We start from the raw sequence: 19,074 nt of genomic DNA on the forward strand, positions 1-19,074 counted from the left end.
TATATATACAATTTTAATCAGTAAAATAATTTCCATTGTTTTCTATTACTTTTCTCCAACGATCAGGCAGCTTTTCAATCCCTTTCTTATGGAACTCTGCAGGTTTTTCGTTAAAGAATGATTCTATGTGATTTTCGATACTGTCAAATGAATTAAAAATTTTATTTTTAAGGGAATGCTCTAAAGATCTGAAAAGATGTAGTCAGAGGGTGCGATGTCGGGGGAATATGGGGGATGCTGTAAAACTTCAAAATCAAGCTCCCTGATTTTTTCCTGCGTGATCCGTGCCGCGAGTGGTCTGGCATTGTCGTGCTGCAAAATTCGCCTTTGATTGTTGACCAAAACTGAACGTTTTTTCAACAGCTTCGCTTTAATTCTGACTAATTGACCACAGTATACCTCTGCAGTAATTGTTTGACCAGGTTTTAATAACTCATAATGGATGACGCCAATCATGTCCCACCAAACACAAAGAAAGACCTTTTTTAAGGTCAATTAGGGTTTATCCTTCTCAGAAATGATACCGTTTCGTGCCTAGACAATAGCGACGAACAGGTGGTAATTCGCTGCTCAATGGCCGTTTGCGAAAGTTCGTGCGGTACCCAAATTCCTTGCGTGTGTTTTTTTCCAATGCGCTTGAGATGGTCTTTAACGGTCGTCCAAGGGCAGCCAAGCTCGTCTGACATTTCTTTGTTGGTTTTTCGGTCCGCTTCCACTGCTGATTTTAACACGTCATCGTCTAATTTTGTAGGTCTTCCCGATTTGGGGGCATTTTTCAACCCCTATCACCACTTTTAAATTTTCTAAACCACCTGTGACATTTTTGAAGATGCAATACGTCTCCATAAATTTCACAGATGATCTGAGTGGCTTCTTTTGCTTTCTTTCCTTGATCAAACAAAAATAGCATATAATAACGCAAATGGGTCTCCTCGATTTCTGGCCTTGACATTTTTTTCTATAGGGTAAAAAAAACCTTCTGAGTAATAACAAAAGTAGACTAACAGAGCTACAAAATAAGATCAAATCTTACGTGTTAATCGTCCCTTTAAAAATTATCATTACTTTCCGCTTTTCCTATTATATTAATTCCAATTTTTAAATACGGCAGTGCTTTAAACATGCATAGAGATATATACAAAGCTTATGCATCATAAATAATATAATAACGATAGATTATCACAAGTCATCTAAAATTTATTCAATCACATGGGTGAACCTGTAATATGATGTGATAATAAAGTAATTGGGTCGACTTAAAAGCTTTCATCGATAGTCGGTAAAGTGGCAATCTATTTATTCTAAAGTATACTTTGAATATATAGTAAGCCGCAATGAATTTCTACTCTTTTTATAACCATGTTTGCCATGCCCTGAGCTTTCTTACTTTCGTTTGGTTTTGAGCTTTAATCTACCTTTTTTTAATTGAATTGATTATTTTTTATTACAATATTATTTTTCTGTTCTAATCAATTAAAATATCCTGTTAATCATTGTTTCAGAAAACTGTTTGAACACAACCAAAAAGAAGGCGACTACGTTTTCGAGACTTTTGCGCGGTTTGAAGACGTCCCATCGCAAAGAAAAGCACGGAGGTTGCTCGCCTAAGCAAGCAAGGCAAGCCAGGACTCAAGGGATGCCACCGCAAAGGGTGAGTTTGAAAAAAAATCAACCGTCTCTATATATAACATTTATGTACCAAGCATGGTTTTATGTGTTTTAATTTTTAAACCACACTTTCACGATCACTAAAATATTATTTAACTATTTTTTAACGTAGACGTTTTAAAGATGTTCTCACTTTTAGAATCCAAATTGAATTGAGATTTACCGTATCCGCTGGTCGAATTCGCTAGGTATGCGCTAATGATTCGCGTTTAATTCTGGACGAAAGCAATAAAGGCAGACACGCGTTAAATTTATCCGTCTCGCGTGTTTACACGTAGATATTCAGTTATTCTTGGATAAGTGTATGTGTGTGTGTGCATAAGAAGAGCTTTATTGCAATCTTAACGACACTATCTCACGGGACTTTCCCAAGGCGGGGAGAGAGTTCTGTATGCAGGCTGTAAGAGCCGGGGCGCTTGAGTAATTTTCCCATTAATTCGTCGTCTACCAATAAAACCTCGCTTTTCGAGCTGTTTCTGTAAGAGTAACGGCTGTAATTTTAACTAGGCATAAAATCCGTCAAGCGTCTGTCTGTCTGATAGTTGTGAATTATTGAGATAAGAGGTAAAATAATTGATTAAGCAGTTATTAATAAATATCGTTTATTGGAATTTTAAAGCTCTTAAATATAGATAATATTAATATTAGAGGTTTATGTAACAGTGAGTGTAATTTTATTTACATAAAGATGAAAGTAATAGATTAGGCTTTTCTAAATAAATTATATGTCTAGACTTTTTTAAGCTTCTTATCATAATACATTTAAATTAATAAAGCGTTAAATAAATTCTTAAAAATATTTTTATGAATAATTATAATTAATTCCTAACAAAAAATTCAAGTATTTTTATGTTGATTTATAAAATTAGTCATTAATGTATTTTACATTCAAAATATATATTTTATTAAAAACCGAGCTTAAGATGAAGTGTTTATATTAATTATTACTTTTAAAACAAGAATAACTATAATATTTATGTTCAAAGAAACAATCTTTGCGTTAAGTTTGATAAAGTTTATTCTTAGTATAATTGTTTTTAAAGGCATTATATGAAATTGTTTATTATATATAATATCTAGTTTAAGTGGTATTTATTAAATAATTACCATTGTAGAGGATTTCAAAGTAGTCCACATTGTACATATTTATAATGCAAGTTATTTTTATAATCAAAAATATATATTACTTAATTATCTTAAAAAGCAAAATATAAACCGCCATACCTCTCTGAATTAATAAGTTTGCTTATTGATAAGTTATAATGACTTAAACCATAATTGCTGGCATAATACTTTGCTTTGCAAACATAATTCATTATAGGCAATGTAAAAACACTAAACTGTTTTTTAATTGTACATTATTATCAATTAATAATAAAGCAACATTGAATCAATTAGTTAATCATAATTGTAAATTATTTGACCCCGACATGGCTTAATTCATAAAAATCACAAAAAAAATTTTCTTGGTTTATTATTTTATAGAAGCTTATAGTAAAGTTTAATGAGGGCTAGATAAAATCTTATAGACATAGTAATTAAATAAGCGTATGTTTAATGTGAAATTAATAGCATTCTGATCATTAGCATATATTGTATTTGTCCACCTAAAAAATCTTTAATTTAAATATTTTTACAAAATTATTTATTATTCGCTCACGAATTCGTTGCACAAAGATATAAAAAAGAGAGAGGCCATAAAAACAAACATTAAAAACAACAGCTTCGAGTTTTTGAGCTTTGTGAGCTTTTGGCGTTCATTATGTATTGCCGTAAAAAGCGCACAAACACGCGCTTTCAAATTTATCTCTGTTTGTCCATCCGTCATCCTCAAAAGCTTCTAATTTTAGCCGCACCGTACATCCGAAAGTAATAAAACCGTTTGTCGCTTCCTCGCAAACATAACACAACATACACAAAAAAATATCTGGCACATAATACATATTAATATAACCCGTTGCAATTGCTACATACCAAACTTTGTCGCAAAATTTAAGACCTTTTATCTACGTTATGAAGTTAGACGTCCCATTGTCTGTCGTCGAGACGTTCGGTAAGCGGTTCTCGTCTTCTCTTGATCTCCTTACCCTCTCGAAAGACACCCGCTTCCTTCGGCCATACCTTTGATAACATTAAAACAGTCCCGCCAGCCTCCGTGTAATAATATTCCCTCAAACCGCAACCGTTCCTCTTGTGTACTCGTACCGGGCGCCGCAAGGAAGAGCTTAAAGCTCTCGGAGCATTATTTGCGCTCTATTCTTCGAATATGTGACCGCAAAGTGCTCGTGGAATTCCTCTCTCGTCCCCCAAAACCGACAACAAGTACCTAGTAGGTACCTAGGTGGAAATTTTAATGCCGAATCTATTATTTATAGCTGAATCGGGATGAGCCACTTGCACGCGTGTGTGTACTAGTGCGAAATCGTCCCGTTTTGCGGTCGGAAATTATGCTCGCCGCATTGTTTGTCATTTATTGCCCGAACCCTTGTCTCGTAGCTTGGCGGTGATTTAATGTTTTATTGTGAGGGTGATATACAGGAAATGGCTTAATTTCATTCAAAATATTACCTTTTGCGTAGATTAAAATCGAATTTATATATTTGTGGGAAAATATTGTGCAGGTAAAATATTATTACATACGAGTTTCAAATTCATATTAAATTAGATATGCATATAAATTAGCACATATAAACCCAGTTTATAAATATATGATAGTCGGCGGATATTTAATAGGTGATGATTTCCCTCAACTTATGTCAGTCATAGATACAACTATTGAATATTATAGTATGCTGTAAATTAGGCAAAACAATATCTGTTTATACAGCTTAATTCATAACCAGGCGACAATCAAACATTTTAAAATGCAGACTAGATTAAAAAATACCAAAAATGTGTGGCAAATGATTGCTTAATGACACTTCATATAATAAAAAAAAAGCTGGACATTGAGTTGTTGCTTATCTTCTACTCAGATGTTGCTTATCCTCCACTAAAATTTTAGCTCTTGTTTTTTTTCTAGAATTTTTTGAAAAAAAATCCAAAATTATGATTTCTTAATTCTCGAGAAATTTGAAAAGTTCTTGAGGATACTTTAAAAATATTTTTTATTAAAAATTAAATTAATTTGAACATGAATGCTATTAATTCAATGAATGCAATTTTTAAGACAAGTAGCTTTTAATCCGCTATATTCACAGCTTCATTCGGAGCAGGTAGTATAAAAAGAGACAGAAATTTCCGATTAATACACCAAAAACATTATTTAATAATATGCGTTTCATGACCGACTCTATGAGTTATGGTTATTTTACAATATGTTTCGACTTTCTTGGTGTATTGTAAGGATTTATGACTTAGAAATGGTTTTAATATTAAGTATTTGCCAAGGATTAGTTAGCCGGCTAAATTTATTTATGGTTATGTACATCATTTAAAAAATAAAAGAAAAAATATCATGCAAGAGAAAGTCACCATTAATTAAACATGCCATAAAATATGCTAATCAGTTTTATAAGAATATCTATTCGCTGTCTATCTATATGTGCTTTTAAAGTCAGTCATAAAATCAGTATACTATCCATGAAAACTGTTTAAAAAAAGTACATTTTAATATCTCGACAACTAAAAATAGTGCATAAATTAAATAATTACAATTTTTTAGTTTTTACTGCCAGTCCATTGACGATATTCTATACTGATTTGTTTTCATTAAACATATTAAAAGTATTAAAGATATTATTTTCAATCAAAAATGTAGTTAGACTCATGCATAGAATTATCATAATATTTATTAAAAAATCAACAATGTGGACACTGTATTTCAAAAAAGGTTCAGTAACGAAGCAAACTGTAGAAAATCGTGTAATTAGGCGATAACAAATTTACAAAGGCTGATTGCTCGAATCAACAATAGCCGCTGCCGCGCTTACGAGAGAAAGATAAAATGAGAGAGCTTTACAAGAAAAGCTTCTGATCTCTGCTTGTAATTTTTGGCTGCGCTTTCGGTGTTTGCTCTATAATTTGCGCCTTTCGCTTTAAAGATCCTGGCTGACGTCACGGAGCGTGTCCCGAACGATGCGGGCGTCCCCTTCTTTGCTTCTTTCTTTTTATCCACCCATTGTGCTGCAAAATATGCTGACGACACTGCCACAATTTGGCTCACCACTCCCCGTACAATGGCTACAGCCACTCGATACATCCCCGAACTCCATAAGTTGACTTCCGCTCGCTTGAACTTTAATACGCCACCCAAAGACTGTGTGTTATTTTTTATTCTTCTTCTTCTTCTACCGTAGTATATTTCCCTTCGAGTCTCTTTCTTTTTTTCACCAATTTTTCAACAAATTGAAAGGGCACTTTTATGTTTCGGCGCACTTCCTCCTAAGCCGAATAAAAATCACACTAAAGCCGAGTGTTTCTTTTTTTGTATGTATGTATGTAAAAGTTCCGATTTGAGTAGTTTCACCCCATTTTATAGTCAAACTTAAATTATATTTTTTTGTGTTATGACATAGCACATTTATTATTTAATACCACTACATAAATAATATTTATAAAAAAAAACACTACGAGAAGATTGACTCTCGTTTTCTCTTTTACATCATTTCATGTATACGTTGCTCAAGAAAAACTGATTTTCTTTCTGTTTATTTTACAAATGTATTATTTATTTAATAAAAGTATTAAAATAAAATAAAATATCACAAATTCTATATTAAATCGAAGGTTCAATGCACAAGTGTTTCTTTCTTTAAATTAATAGCTGAACATTGTCTTTTATCGCACAACACCTGAGCTACTTTGTCAGCGCTCGTCCTTATCCTCTTCTTTCTATTATTAACTTTTAGTTTCCTTTTGGGTCTCTCGCGAAACCCTCAAGACATACAGCTATCCCTCACGACCACATGGGACGTAATACAATATAAAATATGATATATTTTATTTATTTTCATCCGACACGACTGTTGGCGTTAAAAATGCAAATTTATTTATTCTCTTTCCTGTATTATAAACTCGGATGATACGCCGATTTTGTTAATGTGCTACAGCGGTAATTTTGAGGTACATGTTCGGCGATGCGTACAGGGTCCGTTTATCCTTTTCGCAAATCACTTCCGAGGCCCGTAACGAAATCCCCGAAGAGGTCCCTTTTCCCTCCGAGAGGACTTTTTGTCTGCTCCGCGCGTGTTTATATATTTATGTGTGTATAGAGAGAGGTGTACGGTTAGTTAGTCAGGTAGTTGTGTTTTTAGTTTTCGCCCTCGGGGCCCTGCGGGGGAAATTCACGCTCGTGTAAAAGCTCCTGACTTTCTTCTTCGATTTCCCAAAGCTCTAAGAACGGGGACTATTTCATTAATGAACCGGCGAATGCTCTCTACTTGTCGTGTTTTCTATACGTTTTATTGTACACCCACATGTCTCTCTTATTAGGTTGCACGTGAAATGTTCCATTTTATGTTTCTGTAATAATCTGATTATATAAAATAGAATTCGATGAAAATTAATATTAACGTATTTCGATTCGCATCGGAAAAGCCCCATGTCAGATAAGAGACATCCACTTTCGTAATAGTTGATGTTATCGTAGAGGGAAAATTTATTTCTTTATTGTCAACGCCACAGGGCTTGGCTAAGACGCGGCTTATCTGAGGCGGTATAAACAATCCAGACTCATATCGGTATGTTCTTCTTATCTTCTAATGGCTTTTGAAAGTTCATCTAATCTACGACGGCAATTATCTCGCTTATCGTCATACGTTTTGCTTCATATGGACATTTGCGATTGTGGATGCAGGCTTTTTATATGTTCAAATCCGTAATAGGTAAAGTGACTTAAGCTTATTCTTTGGAAAAATACATGAGAATATAAATATTATTGCTATTTATTTTATACAATATTCCTACAAGGTGTGCTATGATATTTTATTTTTCATTAAAACTTCCGTTGTATAACGCATTTTTTATATTTAAAAATTCAAGTGCTGCTCTGGCGGCGCTCGAACCCACAACCTCAGAGTTACTAGGTTGAGACGTTACGGACTACGCTATTCCGTCCTTATATGATTATCTCAAGTAGCGTTGACGAGTGTACTTCTTTAAGCTGCTAATAGAAAAACACTTCTTTTATCTGCTAGTAAATAATATGCACAGTCCAGAGATTCTAATTTTCAACGTTTCCAAGTATTGTTTAAAGTTTAAAACGACAGGATTGCTGGATAACTCTCAAATAAGAACAAGTATATTTTGTTTTTATCCAGGTATTCACAGTTGGTAGGTAGACTGTTAATGTTATTATTGTATTAGCGTAGAGCTGTTATGCCCAGCATATTTATTTAAAAATGTAAATAAATAAATATAAATAGATTGATACCCCTTTCATTTAAATATTAATTTAGTTACATGATACTAGTTTTATCAACTCTCTTTTGATATTATAATCTACACAGAATTAACATGTATGTAAATTACAAATTTACAAGAGCTAATAAAATCAAATTCAAAACTACTTTTTGCATATAAAAATTCGCCTATTCATGCTTGCTTAGGACAGAGCCTAATATTTGCAATAAATTATTTTTATTCTTTGCGAATATTCTCCCAATGCTTAAATATGTAAAAAATGTTGTTATATGATACTCTTTCCGAAAACGTATTCGTTATCAAAAATACTCGTATATCAAAGCATTTTTATACATTAAAGTATTAAAACTCTTATAATAAACATAAATTTTAGACATGTGCTGCAAAAGTCACTAATCTGCAGCGAGAGAGAAAAAAACCATTGGCTCAGATGTGATCAAGTTATCCATTACGTACTGTTCATATTAAAATTTTTGCTTGTATTTCGAAACACTTGCAAAGCAAGCTACTTGCAATTCGAGGTTCCAATGTATTTGTTAAAATAAATTTCTACGTCGGTGAGAAAAACTTGTCTTTATGTAGAGTCATTAATAGTAAATAAACATAAAGACTACTTGATCTTGAAACAATCCGTATTTTTAAATCAATCGTATATGATTTTAAAAGTAGCATTCTTAAAGATTTTTGAAGTATTGTGAAAACGCATCATACATGGCAAGTATGAATACCAACCCATAAAAGTCCTCATTCGTGCATTTTGGCGCATTTCGCAAACGATCGTTCGGTTCGTTCGTGCGCAAAAATACATCCGCATCGCAGTACTGTACGTATAATAATACGTTTCGTGTATTCAACCATAGGAATTCGCAAAAGCAACACATCCCACACCGGAAAGCACATCCGTCGTACTGTACGTATCCGAAAGCTCGCCATCTGCGTGAACCACCCCTTAAACCACCCCCACACCCGGTTGGAAATTTACACCGGAATGTGCGCTAAATTTCCACGTGTTAAAATTTAACACTCGCCCGGCGGTGCCCTTCGAAAGTTATTATTGCCGGCTGGGATTGCTCCGCTCTGGCCCTGTGCTCCCAGAGTTCGAACACACGCCGTTTAGTTTCGGCACATTCTGGCAACCCCTAAATGTGTTGTGCACAGAGGTGGTGGTGGCTGTTCGAAGCGCTGAAATCGTCAGTTGGTCCAAATTGTGCAAATTTGTCTGACTGGGAACGGAAGGGTTGCGTGCGACACACGTGCGCGCTCCCCAAAGAAAAAAAAATATACATAATAACCGAACGTGACTTTTGAACGATGAAGTAAATATTAAAATAGTTTTGGATAGATGAAATAAAGAAACTTGGAATTTTGATGAAATAAAACACTTTACTTAATATAATAATTTAACTTTACTAGTATATACATATAGGTGGATCTGTTATACAAATATCTCATTCCATGTGTACTTGTAAATTTTTTTTGCTATTTTAGCGACGGGAGGTGACGGGTGACAATTATTAGATTGAGCCGTTGCAGTAGTATTAGGATTGAATTGTATTACAGTATACAAAATGACGAGGCGCGAGCCCACAAAGGCGTGCGAGCCCGCCAGAGTTTGCCAGTCGAGAGAGTCCGTCACGCCAGTGTTACCAGAGTGCTGTGTATAAATAGGCTCTCTAAAACATTAAATCATGAAAGTTGGATAGAACTAGATACATCTAAAATATATATTTAATGATAAATAATATATACCTAAGCAATGTCTAGAGCTATTATTTATTCATCTAAAATTTAGGAGTTAAAAAATAGAGCAGTCCAAAAATTGACTGCCTTTGTAATTAAGAAACTCGAAAGACATTGAGGTGCAATGCGACTATGTTGTAAAGTATATAAATGAGTATTATAAAGATTTTTTTATTATGCAGTTTAATTAGTTTTCGAGTAAAATATTTTCCAGAAACGTGCTGGTATTTTAAAACACTCGTATATCGAAGCATTTTTTATATTATAAAATAAATAATTTAAATTTAAGTTAATTCGTTCTAAAATTTTAAAATAATCATATAAAAATATTTTATATTAAATTTAATATATAATAATTCAATCAAGTAATTATTCATTGCAAAATTAAACCTTTTTCTTTTCGTTGAACTTGAATTAGGAACCTATCCAATGACACTTGCTTTTGCCTCCTTTCTAAGATTTGGCATAAATTGTCATACAATAGATTTATGGCGCGCATTGCTACAGCATCTGGTGTTGCTTTCAACGAAATTTTGAACTGTTCTTAACATTTTACAGATATTTCAAATCTTAAGTGATGAGTTTTTCAGTCTCTATCTCCTGCTCCTCAGATGTAAATCTATCCTGATACTCGCAATGCATCAGATCTATTAGTTATTTGGTAGACAGCTCCTGGCCATATTTTTCCGACAATTTTTAAATATGGTCCCCATTTATATACAGTCAAATGCTCTTTCCCAAGGACACAATTTTATCGACAATCGGCGACTCCTGGTCATGAGCAAAAAAAAGCTTTCCATGCTTTATCGATGATCTTGAGGCAGCTCAAGATGTGGAAATGATTTCTACAAAAGTTTGTGAGAGTAAAATCTATTCCTGTGGTCACTATGAAGCTGAAATAGTAATTTGGTATAAATCTTTTTAAAGTTCGAAATGATTGGGGAAATGAAGTGCTATTAGGAAAAATAAATTTTCTCTCAATGAACTCAAATTCTTTCTTTAGTCGTCCTCAAACATCCGAAGGAGAATCATCGACTCGATTAGGGAGAAAATAAAGCAATGTGTACTACTCTTATTGCAAAATATCGCTCGTTTATCAAAGCATTTCTTTAATGCTCTTACTGCGAAACACAATCAATAACAACTTCAGATACATTGTTGTTATTTTATTTTTATTAAATTAAAATATTTATTACAATATTTATCTCACAAAATTTTATTCACCAAATTAAAAAATAATAAATTTACTAGTACGTCATTTTTTAAAGTATGTTTCTAGATATATAATAAATATTTTAATTATTCCCACACTTTGCTGCTTAAATTATTATTCTTATATATTAATTTTATTTTATTTACGTACGAATGTAAGTGATATGTAAGTAAAATTAACCATATAAACATATTATCTACTTGATCAAAGCTTTTTATTCTTAGTTTCCCTGCGACATAACGACGACGTAAATCAAATTAGCGAAAGGTCACCCGTCTTGTTCATCCCCGTCGTGTGTGTGCATTTTGCCTCATTTTGGGGTGGTTTTTCCGAGTCGACTAAGCGAGAAAAAATTAACGTCGTTAATTTCGTAACGGCAATTGATGGCGTGCGTGCGTGCAAAAAGCAAAACGCGATACGAGAAACCAAAAAGCTCCCGCGTGACTAAAAGCTCCCGAAAACCATTACTTCCCGCGAATGCCATATCTTCATTTCTTCAACAGAAATAATAAAACGTGCGCATTATATCACACGTTATTAATAACGCGGCGATTTGTGCTCGAATGCCGCTAAAAGTATAAAAATAGTGACCCGTATAAAAAAATAACACCATAGTACAAACATAAAATGCTTCGTGGATTTATTTTTCATCAACGTTGAAGTATTTCCTGGTAAAAATTGCTTTTTAATAGCCATGTGAGTAAATTTCAAAACAACTCAGTTTTATCGTAAAATCTATGATGTAATCTGAGAATCAAATTTTATTTAATTGTATTTGTTTGTAGGCTCGTAATCGTTTTACATAAATGTGTATAAGGAAACACTGAACATGTTTATGTAATTAAATAAAATGTGATGTACGAATATTACTACAAAAAATGGATATTTCACAACATTTTCACAACATCTGCTTAAAATAAGACTATTGCATTCAAATAGCAAATACTAATTTAATTGCATTAGAATGCATTAATCGATAATAGTCTTGGCTTATATAAAACTGTAGTAGTGAATTGTAACGACTATACAAGCCATTTTAAACGAAAAAATCTATCGCTTTTTTAAGCTTAATTGAAAACAGTATTAAAAAACAGTTATGGTCAATTCACTAAATTATATTGAATATTGTTTTTAACAAATTTTAATTTTTTTTATACAAAAAAACATATGATGCAATATAATTAAAATGATTGAATAATATCCAATGTACACATGCGTCATACGACACAAATCATACACGAAAAAATATTCCACATCCAACGCTACAACATTATACATATGCAAATACAACATGAACTTTTATAGTATGTATGCTATTAAATGAATAAATAGCACACCCTCGTATTATTTATTTATATTTATTTTTCCCCACATAGAATTCTTATAATAAAATAAAATGTAACGCATACGCCGGGAGCGTTGGTACTCTTTTTGCATGTTCCATTCTCTAATAAAAGTTTTTTTGTATGTTCGTATATTGCACATTCTGGTGTAAGTAAGTGTGTTTGGTATGGCGTTTGAGAACAAAGCAAAAGTGAAAATGTCACCAAAACATGCCAGTGATCCGACACTTGGAAGAGGCATAAATTCGCTAAATGTTCGTCCGTAAACACTACGTGTACGTTGTTGTACGCTGTATTGTATACAAAACTAATATTTTTATTGTACTGTTTTCTTCTATATAAAAATTTTTTATTATACAGTAAAACGTTGAAATGTCGCGAATAATATTACATTTATTGATCCATTGTAATCTAGGCATTTTTTAGCTTATACAAGTACTATTGGGTACTATAACCAAATAAAATACATTGTTTTAATCATTCAACATATTTCTCTCACCTCTCGGCCAATTTTTCATCTTCATTAGCATAAAATGTTTTGCTTTAACATATTTCGATAGCCCCCTTATCACATTGCCTATATTTTTTTTCCGTCTAGGAAGTGTTGCATCATTTGATCAAAAATAAAAAGATCTGGAGAATAAGGTGCATTAAATAAAACCTTCCAGCCAAATCCTAGATTTTTTAAAAATTAAAATGTGTGTTGTTGTGGTGATAATATTATTAGATTTATGTTGAACAGCGAAGGCCTTTTTTCACTTCATCGTACAAACGATCCATCTAAGTATTATTAATTAGGCTTGGTTTAACCATTTAATCTCCAGCGATTCATTGGTGAGTCACTTTCTGAATATTTTTTTAAACAAATTATTTTTTTAAAACAAGCTAGAGTACGCTCGGGATAAGGATGCCGGTTTTCTATTGTGTGCGTGTAGATGTATATGAGAGGGAGAAGCGATGTAGCGTGTACTTCGTTGTCTCGCTTTCTCTTTTAAGGACAGTCACTGATTCGTCAACGCTGATATTCGTCATTAAAGTGCAGTGTGGCACAGATGTTCGATCTTCTTACGTGATTTATTTTAAATATTTTTGCGTTGATATTGGTTTAACCCAGATATACCCACTGTCCCATGGGTAGGTCACTAAACTCGTGCCACTGTTTTTTATTTATAAATGAAATTTTAAGAGAACAAAATTTCTTGGGCATATCTGGGTTAATTGATATCAAGGCTTCAAATATACACTGTAAGTTATTCGTTCTCTTACCCGTGGATTAAACTATTTTAATTATTTTTCCAATAATCCGTACGTTGTTGGTTTTTTTTTACACTATTTTCTGTAAGGCTTAAAAAAGTTATTATTCTTATCGTTGCGCCAATGATAATTTTTTAATTTATTCAATAGATTCTAATGATTTAATAGAGTCGTTGAGCCATTAAATAATCTGCGAATAATTTCTTTCCCCATTTATTATATCTTTTTGCTTTTGAAGAATAGCTAAAGACTTCATTATTTTTTTGACTAATGAAATATTTTTAATTTTGTAAATATTTAATTAATCACATCAATGTCTGGTTTCTTCGATTATATAATATTTTTTTAATTGTTCGTTGAAATTTCAAACTTAGCTCAGATGTATGTATGTTAAATAAACATATATTTTCTTTTAAAATAAAAAATAAAAATATTCTGAGCGAAATTGTTTTGAGCCACACAGTTCACGCACACAATAACAAACCGGAATCCTTATCCCGAGCGTATTCTAACGAAATATTTATAATTTTTTTAATTGGTAATGATTATTGTACTAGTTTCATTTATCAATAAACCAAGTATTTTATATTTATTTTTAGAATAACTGACGCGTGAAACGTAAAAATAACAGGTGACTCACTAAAAAGTCGCTGGTGTTTAAAGGGTTAAGAGTTTCGTAATGCACACTCCATTTGTAATCTCACCATACAAACAAAATATTTTTTACAGTAATCCCGGGCTTCTTGGTAGGTTTTGATACTATAATTTTGATAGACTTTGTATTATACGACAATTATAGCTGTACAACACCCATTTCTCATCTCTGGTCAACAAAAGATCGAGAAATGGCGATTCAACTTTAAGATTCAGAAGCTCTTGGGTTATGCGGATACGCGCCGACTTGTTTCTTTTCGCTCAATTCGTGTGAAACCCATTCACTTTGTCTCCATTCCGTTCCAATCTTCTCAATGTGTCTATGCATTGTTGATCGGACTGGTTTAGTTTCACGGCCAGCTAATATATTGTTTATGTAGGATTTGCTTCCATCTCCGCAGCCAGAGCATCATCGTATATCTTTGATGGTCTCCCACATCCAAGACTATTATAAATATAGTAACTTTCTGTTTAAAATTATTTATAACATCCTTGAAATTTATGGATTTTCACCTAGCACTTTCAAATGTTTTAAAAATTTAGACTTCTGCTATCATAAATTTGGGGCTAAATTATTTTTTAAATATTACAATGTGGACTATAGATTTGCACCAACACAAATATATTATAACAAAATATCTAATTAAGTATCAACGAGCAAAACACGATTAACTGTGACACCTTGAGTTAAAAAAATCGGTTTTATTTCATATTAAATTTTCTGTAACTATTTCTTATAAATAATATTTGTCCTCTGATTTAATTTGAGATATAGTGGTTTATCCACATATTTTCATTGCAAACAATAGTCGTTTTTCTGCACATTCCATTACATCCTTTCATATTTGTTTACACACACATGCACAACCACATTCGTACGTCGGAATTATTCAAATGTCGACGCCGAGCACAAAAAATGTTTTTCCCCGCGGCACGCACCGGCGGAATGGAATTGGTTGTTTTTCCTTGTTCCAATTGACTCTCTCTCTCGCATAGGTGTAAATATACATGACACGACACTTTTTACGAGCCGGGCTCAACTGCTCTGGCAGACGACGGCGCTTTTCTTATTTCCCACTTGGATATGCTTGAATAAATTTGAAATTCCGCCGTGCACTTGTGCACGCCCCGGGCGGCCGCTCTCCTCCGGCCGACATCGGATCTGGCGCTTCGCTTTCTTCTTCTTTACGCCGACAATTTGATCAAAGGATTGACGCTAGGGTTGGTTGCTCAGCATGAAAACCCTCGAAATATTTTCAATGGAATATGGAATAGACGCTTGCAGCACAGCAATTTCTTCTATTTTTCTACATGGTAGCATTAGAATAATAGCAATATACTTTCTTTAAAACTATATAATACCGCAGTCTTCATTTAGACTCGTCTTAATTAAATTAAATAAATTTAAACTCCCAAGCAAAAATAATTATCTGACATTTCAACTATAGCACTAATATTCCGAAGCAAAGGGCTTAAGTAACAAAAACAAACTCTTCGTGTATTTACCCCTGATACGACCGCTTTATAAATGCTTAGTAAATATGCATTGAAATAATATGAAACTAGCTTCCAACCTTTTGTTGAAATGTACCTTTGTTTATCAATATATTAAATTTTTTAAATATTTAAAATAAAAATCAGTGGTTAATTTTAATTTTTAATCTGTTATAAAAAAATATTGCGCTTAGTATAGAGTAGGGTATTATAAATTATTTTTATTACTATGTTTTATTTAAGCCGTAATTGCATATGTTAATACTGATCTAATAAATATTTTATCTGTTAAAACGTCAGAATAGCGTAGTCAAGACTAGGCCACGGGTTCGAGCCCCTACAACAAACTCAAATTTTTATTTATAAAAATGCGGCCCCAGCTGCAAAGTGACAACTAATAATTGTAAATTATTATACACATGATAATTATTTATATTACTGATTCAATAGTCACCAGTTAGTACTGATTTATCCCCTTTGAAACGTATTAGGCTTACGCTTTTCTAAGTAAAAGGAAGATGGGGGGGGAGGGAATATAAGTATTGAAACGAGAAATTATTTATTACTATTTGTAATAAATTATTATTGAATTATAGTTAATAATATAATAGAATAACGAACAAAATAATGATAAAACATTTATTTTAACATACTTGTACATAATTACTAGATTATAAAGTAATATTTTTTTGTTGACTAGCAGTTGTGCAAAGAATAAAATATTTGCTTGTCGCAATTCATAGTTAAATCATGTTTTTAGAGTACTAAACATAAATGCTTTGAATTTAGCGTAGTAAAACCAATAATTTTTTTAATTGTGACAGTTTTACACCATGTATATTGACAAGTGGAAATTAGACACATATTGGACCAATACAATATTAGTTTATTAAAATTTATAAGTGGTTAAATGTTGTTATAAATGATATGAGAGATCGGCGGACGAGGCTCTGCCGGTCGTCGTGCTCCCGTCGTAGTCACCAGAGGGAAATAAAGTGTTACTTTTGTCGCCGCCACGTCAGAATGTATCAATTGGCTTCCACAACTATGCAAAAACATTTTTATAAATTTAATTAACAAAAAAAAAACATTTTTTGTAAAGTAAGAAAACATATTTTTGCACTATTCTGGAAAATTTTCAAAAAGAAACACTAGTTTTATAGGTGAAATTCTGTTCTTATAAATTATTAACAGTGTTCTGAAATTTTTTTTACGAGTTGATATATGTATGATTGAGTTTTTATTATTGTAAAAATAATGAGTTTCTTTTTGGCAATATCCTGTTTAATATTATTCATTATACACATAAAAAATAAAAATAAAAACAGTTAACAAATATTCACATATTTTATTCAGTACTGTATATTTAACGCAAATGTAAGGTTTAAATTCGACTTACCCTATCTTTTTCCTAGATTTTTGTTCAAACATAGCTACTACAATCTAGTTGAAGCAGTAGTTAAAAAACTTATTACATTATAAGAATTTTCACACAATTCCAGGAGCATCCACTAATTCCAACTATCCTTCCCGACGACCTAGCAGCGCAAAATGAACCCAAAGTCATTTAAGCCCGGCGATGTTTTATTGTCGCGTCTCTCCAGTGGCGGTGTACGTGAAAAAGCTTCATTTTTTAATTCTAAATTACGAGCACCTGCCTGTGCCGCCGCCGCCGCCGTAAAAGATTACCGTCTGCATTTTTTAAAAAGGCGAAAGAAGAAAGTCTGGCGATGGTGACTTTTTTTTGTATGTGTGTGCGCGAGGGGAACCCGCCTGAGTCTCAAGTGGCGGCGCACTTGTTATTAGCCCCTTTTCATCCGGCCTCGTCACTCTCGCTTTTTACCGGAACAAAAGGGTTGTGAAGCCTGGACGTCTGGGAGTACCTTTATCTTCAATCTGAGCACAACTTTGTGGCCGCGCCGCCCTGCCTCTCCTCTTCTTCTTCTTCTTCTTCATAATGCGGAAACGAATCCATTATGCAAATCCCATTTATTTAATTTGGTACCCTAAAATATTTTTTCTTTTCTTTTATTTTTACCTTTTTCATGCTTCTCTTAGCTCGTTTTTGGCCCCCGAAGGTTCTAATTAAATATATAAAAAAAATTATAAATATGCAAATTGGAAATATTCATATTTTTTCAGTATTATGCTATTAACGATAAGAATCATAGTATTTTTTTTTATATAAATGTAAAACATTAAAATTTAATTTAATAAAAAAATAATAAAATGAATAATAAAATATGCTTTACATCAAAAAATTACGTATAAGTTAAGTATAATTTTAACACTCCGATTTTATATACCTACCTATAATTATATTACATATATAATAATTTAATTATATATGTTTTTTCCACTTTTACGTATTTCATATCACTAATTTTAATCGATATGTATAAATTGCTAATCATAATATTTTTTTTTGTTTAATGCGATGAGTGAAAGTAGCTCATTATTAAATAATTTTCCATACCTAATATGTTCGACATAGCTCGATTTTAATTATTCATCACGATCATCATTTATTGGTGGAATTATGAATATGTAATGATCTATTGAAATTAAAACTGTTTAATAAATATTAATTGTAGTCCATAAGGGATTCGAACCTAGGTATTTTAGATCGATAGTGATCGACTTACAGCACTGGTTATATATTGTAATTATAAAATATAAAAGTAAAAAATGAGTATATGTACATTAATAAATAGTAACATTTTATAGATTTTTTCTGTTGTTTTTAAAAGCAAATTTACATCAATGAAATATTTATATTAAGGCATTTTTCATTATTGCTTTCAAATTAGCTTTTTACTTATGAATCGCATGAAAATATTTGACATACAAAAAAATAAATAATTCTTAATGAATTAAAGAACTTACTTTTAAATGTTTATTATTTTAATAATTTAAAATAATATTTCTCTCAAAATGTTGAAGGATTTTACGCGAAATATTCCGATATCCCCTTCTTTACATAAGCCTTTCTAATATTCTAAATGTATCTGTTGAATCAAACTAGTTTAATTTTTTGACCAGCTAATAAATAGTTTGAGTAGGATTTACCTTCATGTCTGCAGGATTATTCTTGATATCGTAATTTCCCGGTCAAAATTGTTTTAATCATTTTTCCCATTTATTGATATTTATTGAATTACGATGTTTTTATTGGTCGTAGTTGCTTATTATCTTTTACAAATTTATATTACATATATTTTCGTACAACGCGTTCATTTTGTAAAAATGAACGTGTTCAACATTTTTTTTTTTAATTTTGTTTTTATTTTAAACGTGCACTTACACATATATAATAAAATACTTACTCAAGTTATAACGCCCAAA

The 19,074-nt window shown here is 32.1% G+C and overlaps 1 protein-coding gene across 6 annotated transcripts in view; it reads left to right on the forward strand.

Annotated features, from left to right (window-relative positions):
• Positions 1-19,074, forward strand: part of LOC148236572 (uncharacterized) — a 392,594-nt gene that overhangs the window by 347,231 nt on the left and 26,289 nt on the right. For all 6 annotated transcript variants that reach the window (XM_088182114.1, XM_088182118.1, XM_088182115.1 and 3 more), the window contains one exon: positions 1,503-1,651. In XM_088182114.1, the coding sequence (XP_088038240.1) occupies positions 1,503-1,651 (149 nt within the window). The remainder of the gene's footprint in view (positions 1-1,502; positions 1,652-19,074) is intronic.

Source organism: Plectrocnemia conspersa, unplaced genomic scaffold (assembly GCF_051122295.1).
Source record: "Plectrocnemia conspersa isolate PC_06_02 unplaced genomic scaffold, ASM5112229v1 ptg000003l, whole genome shotgun sequence".
Lineage (NCBI taxonomy): Eukaryota > Metazoa > Arthropoda > Insecta > Trichoptera > Polycentropodidae > Plectrocnemia > Plectrocnemia conspersa.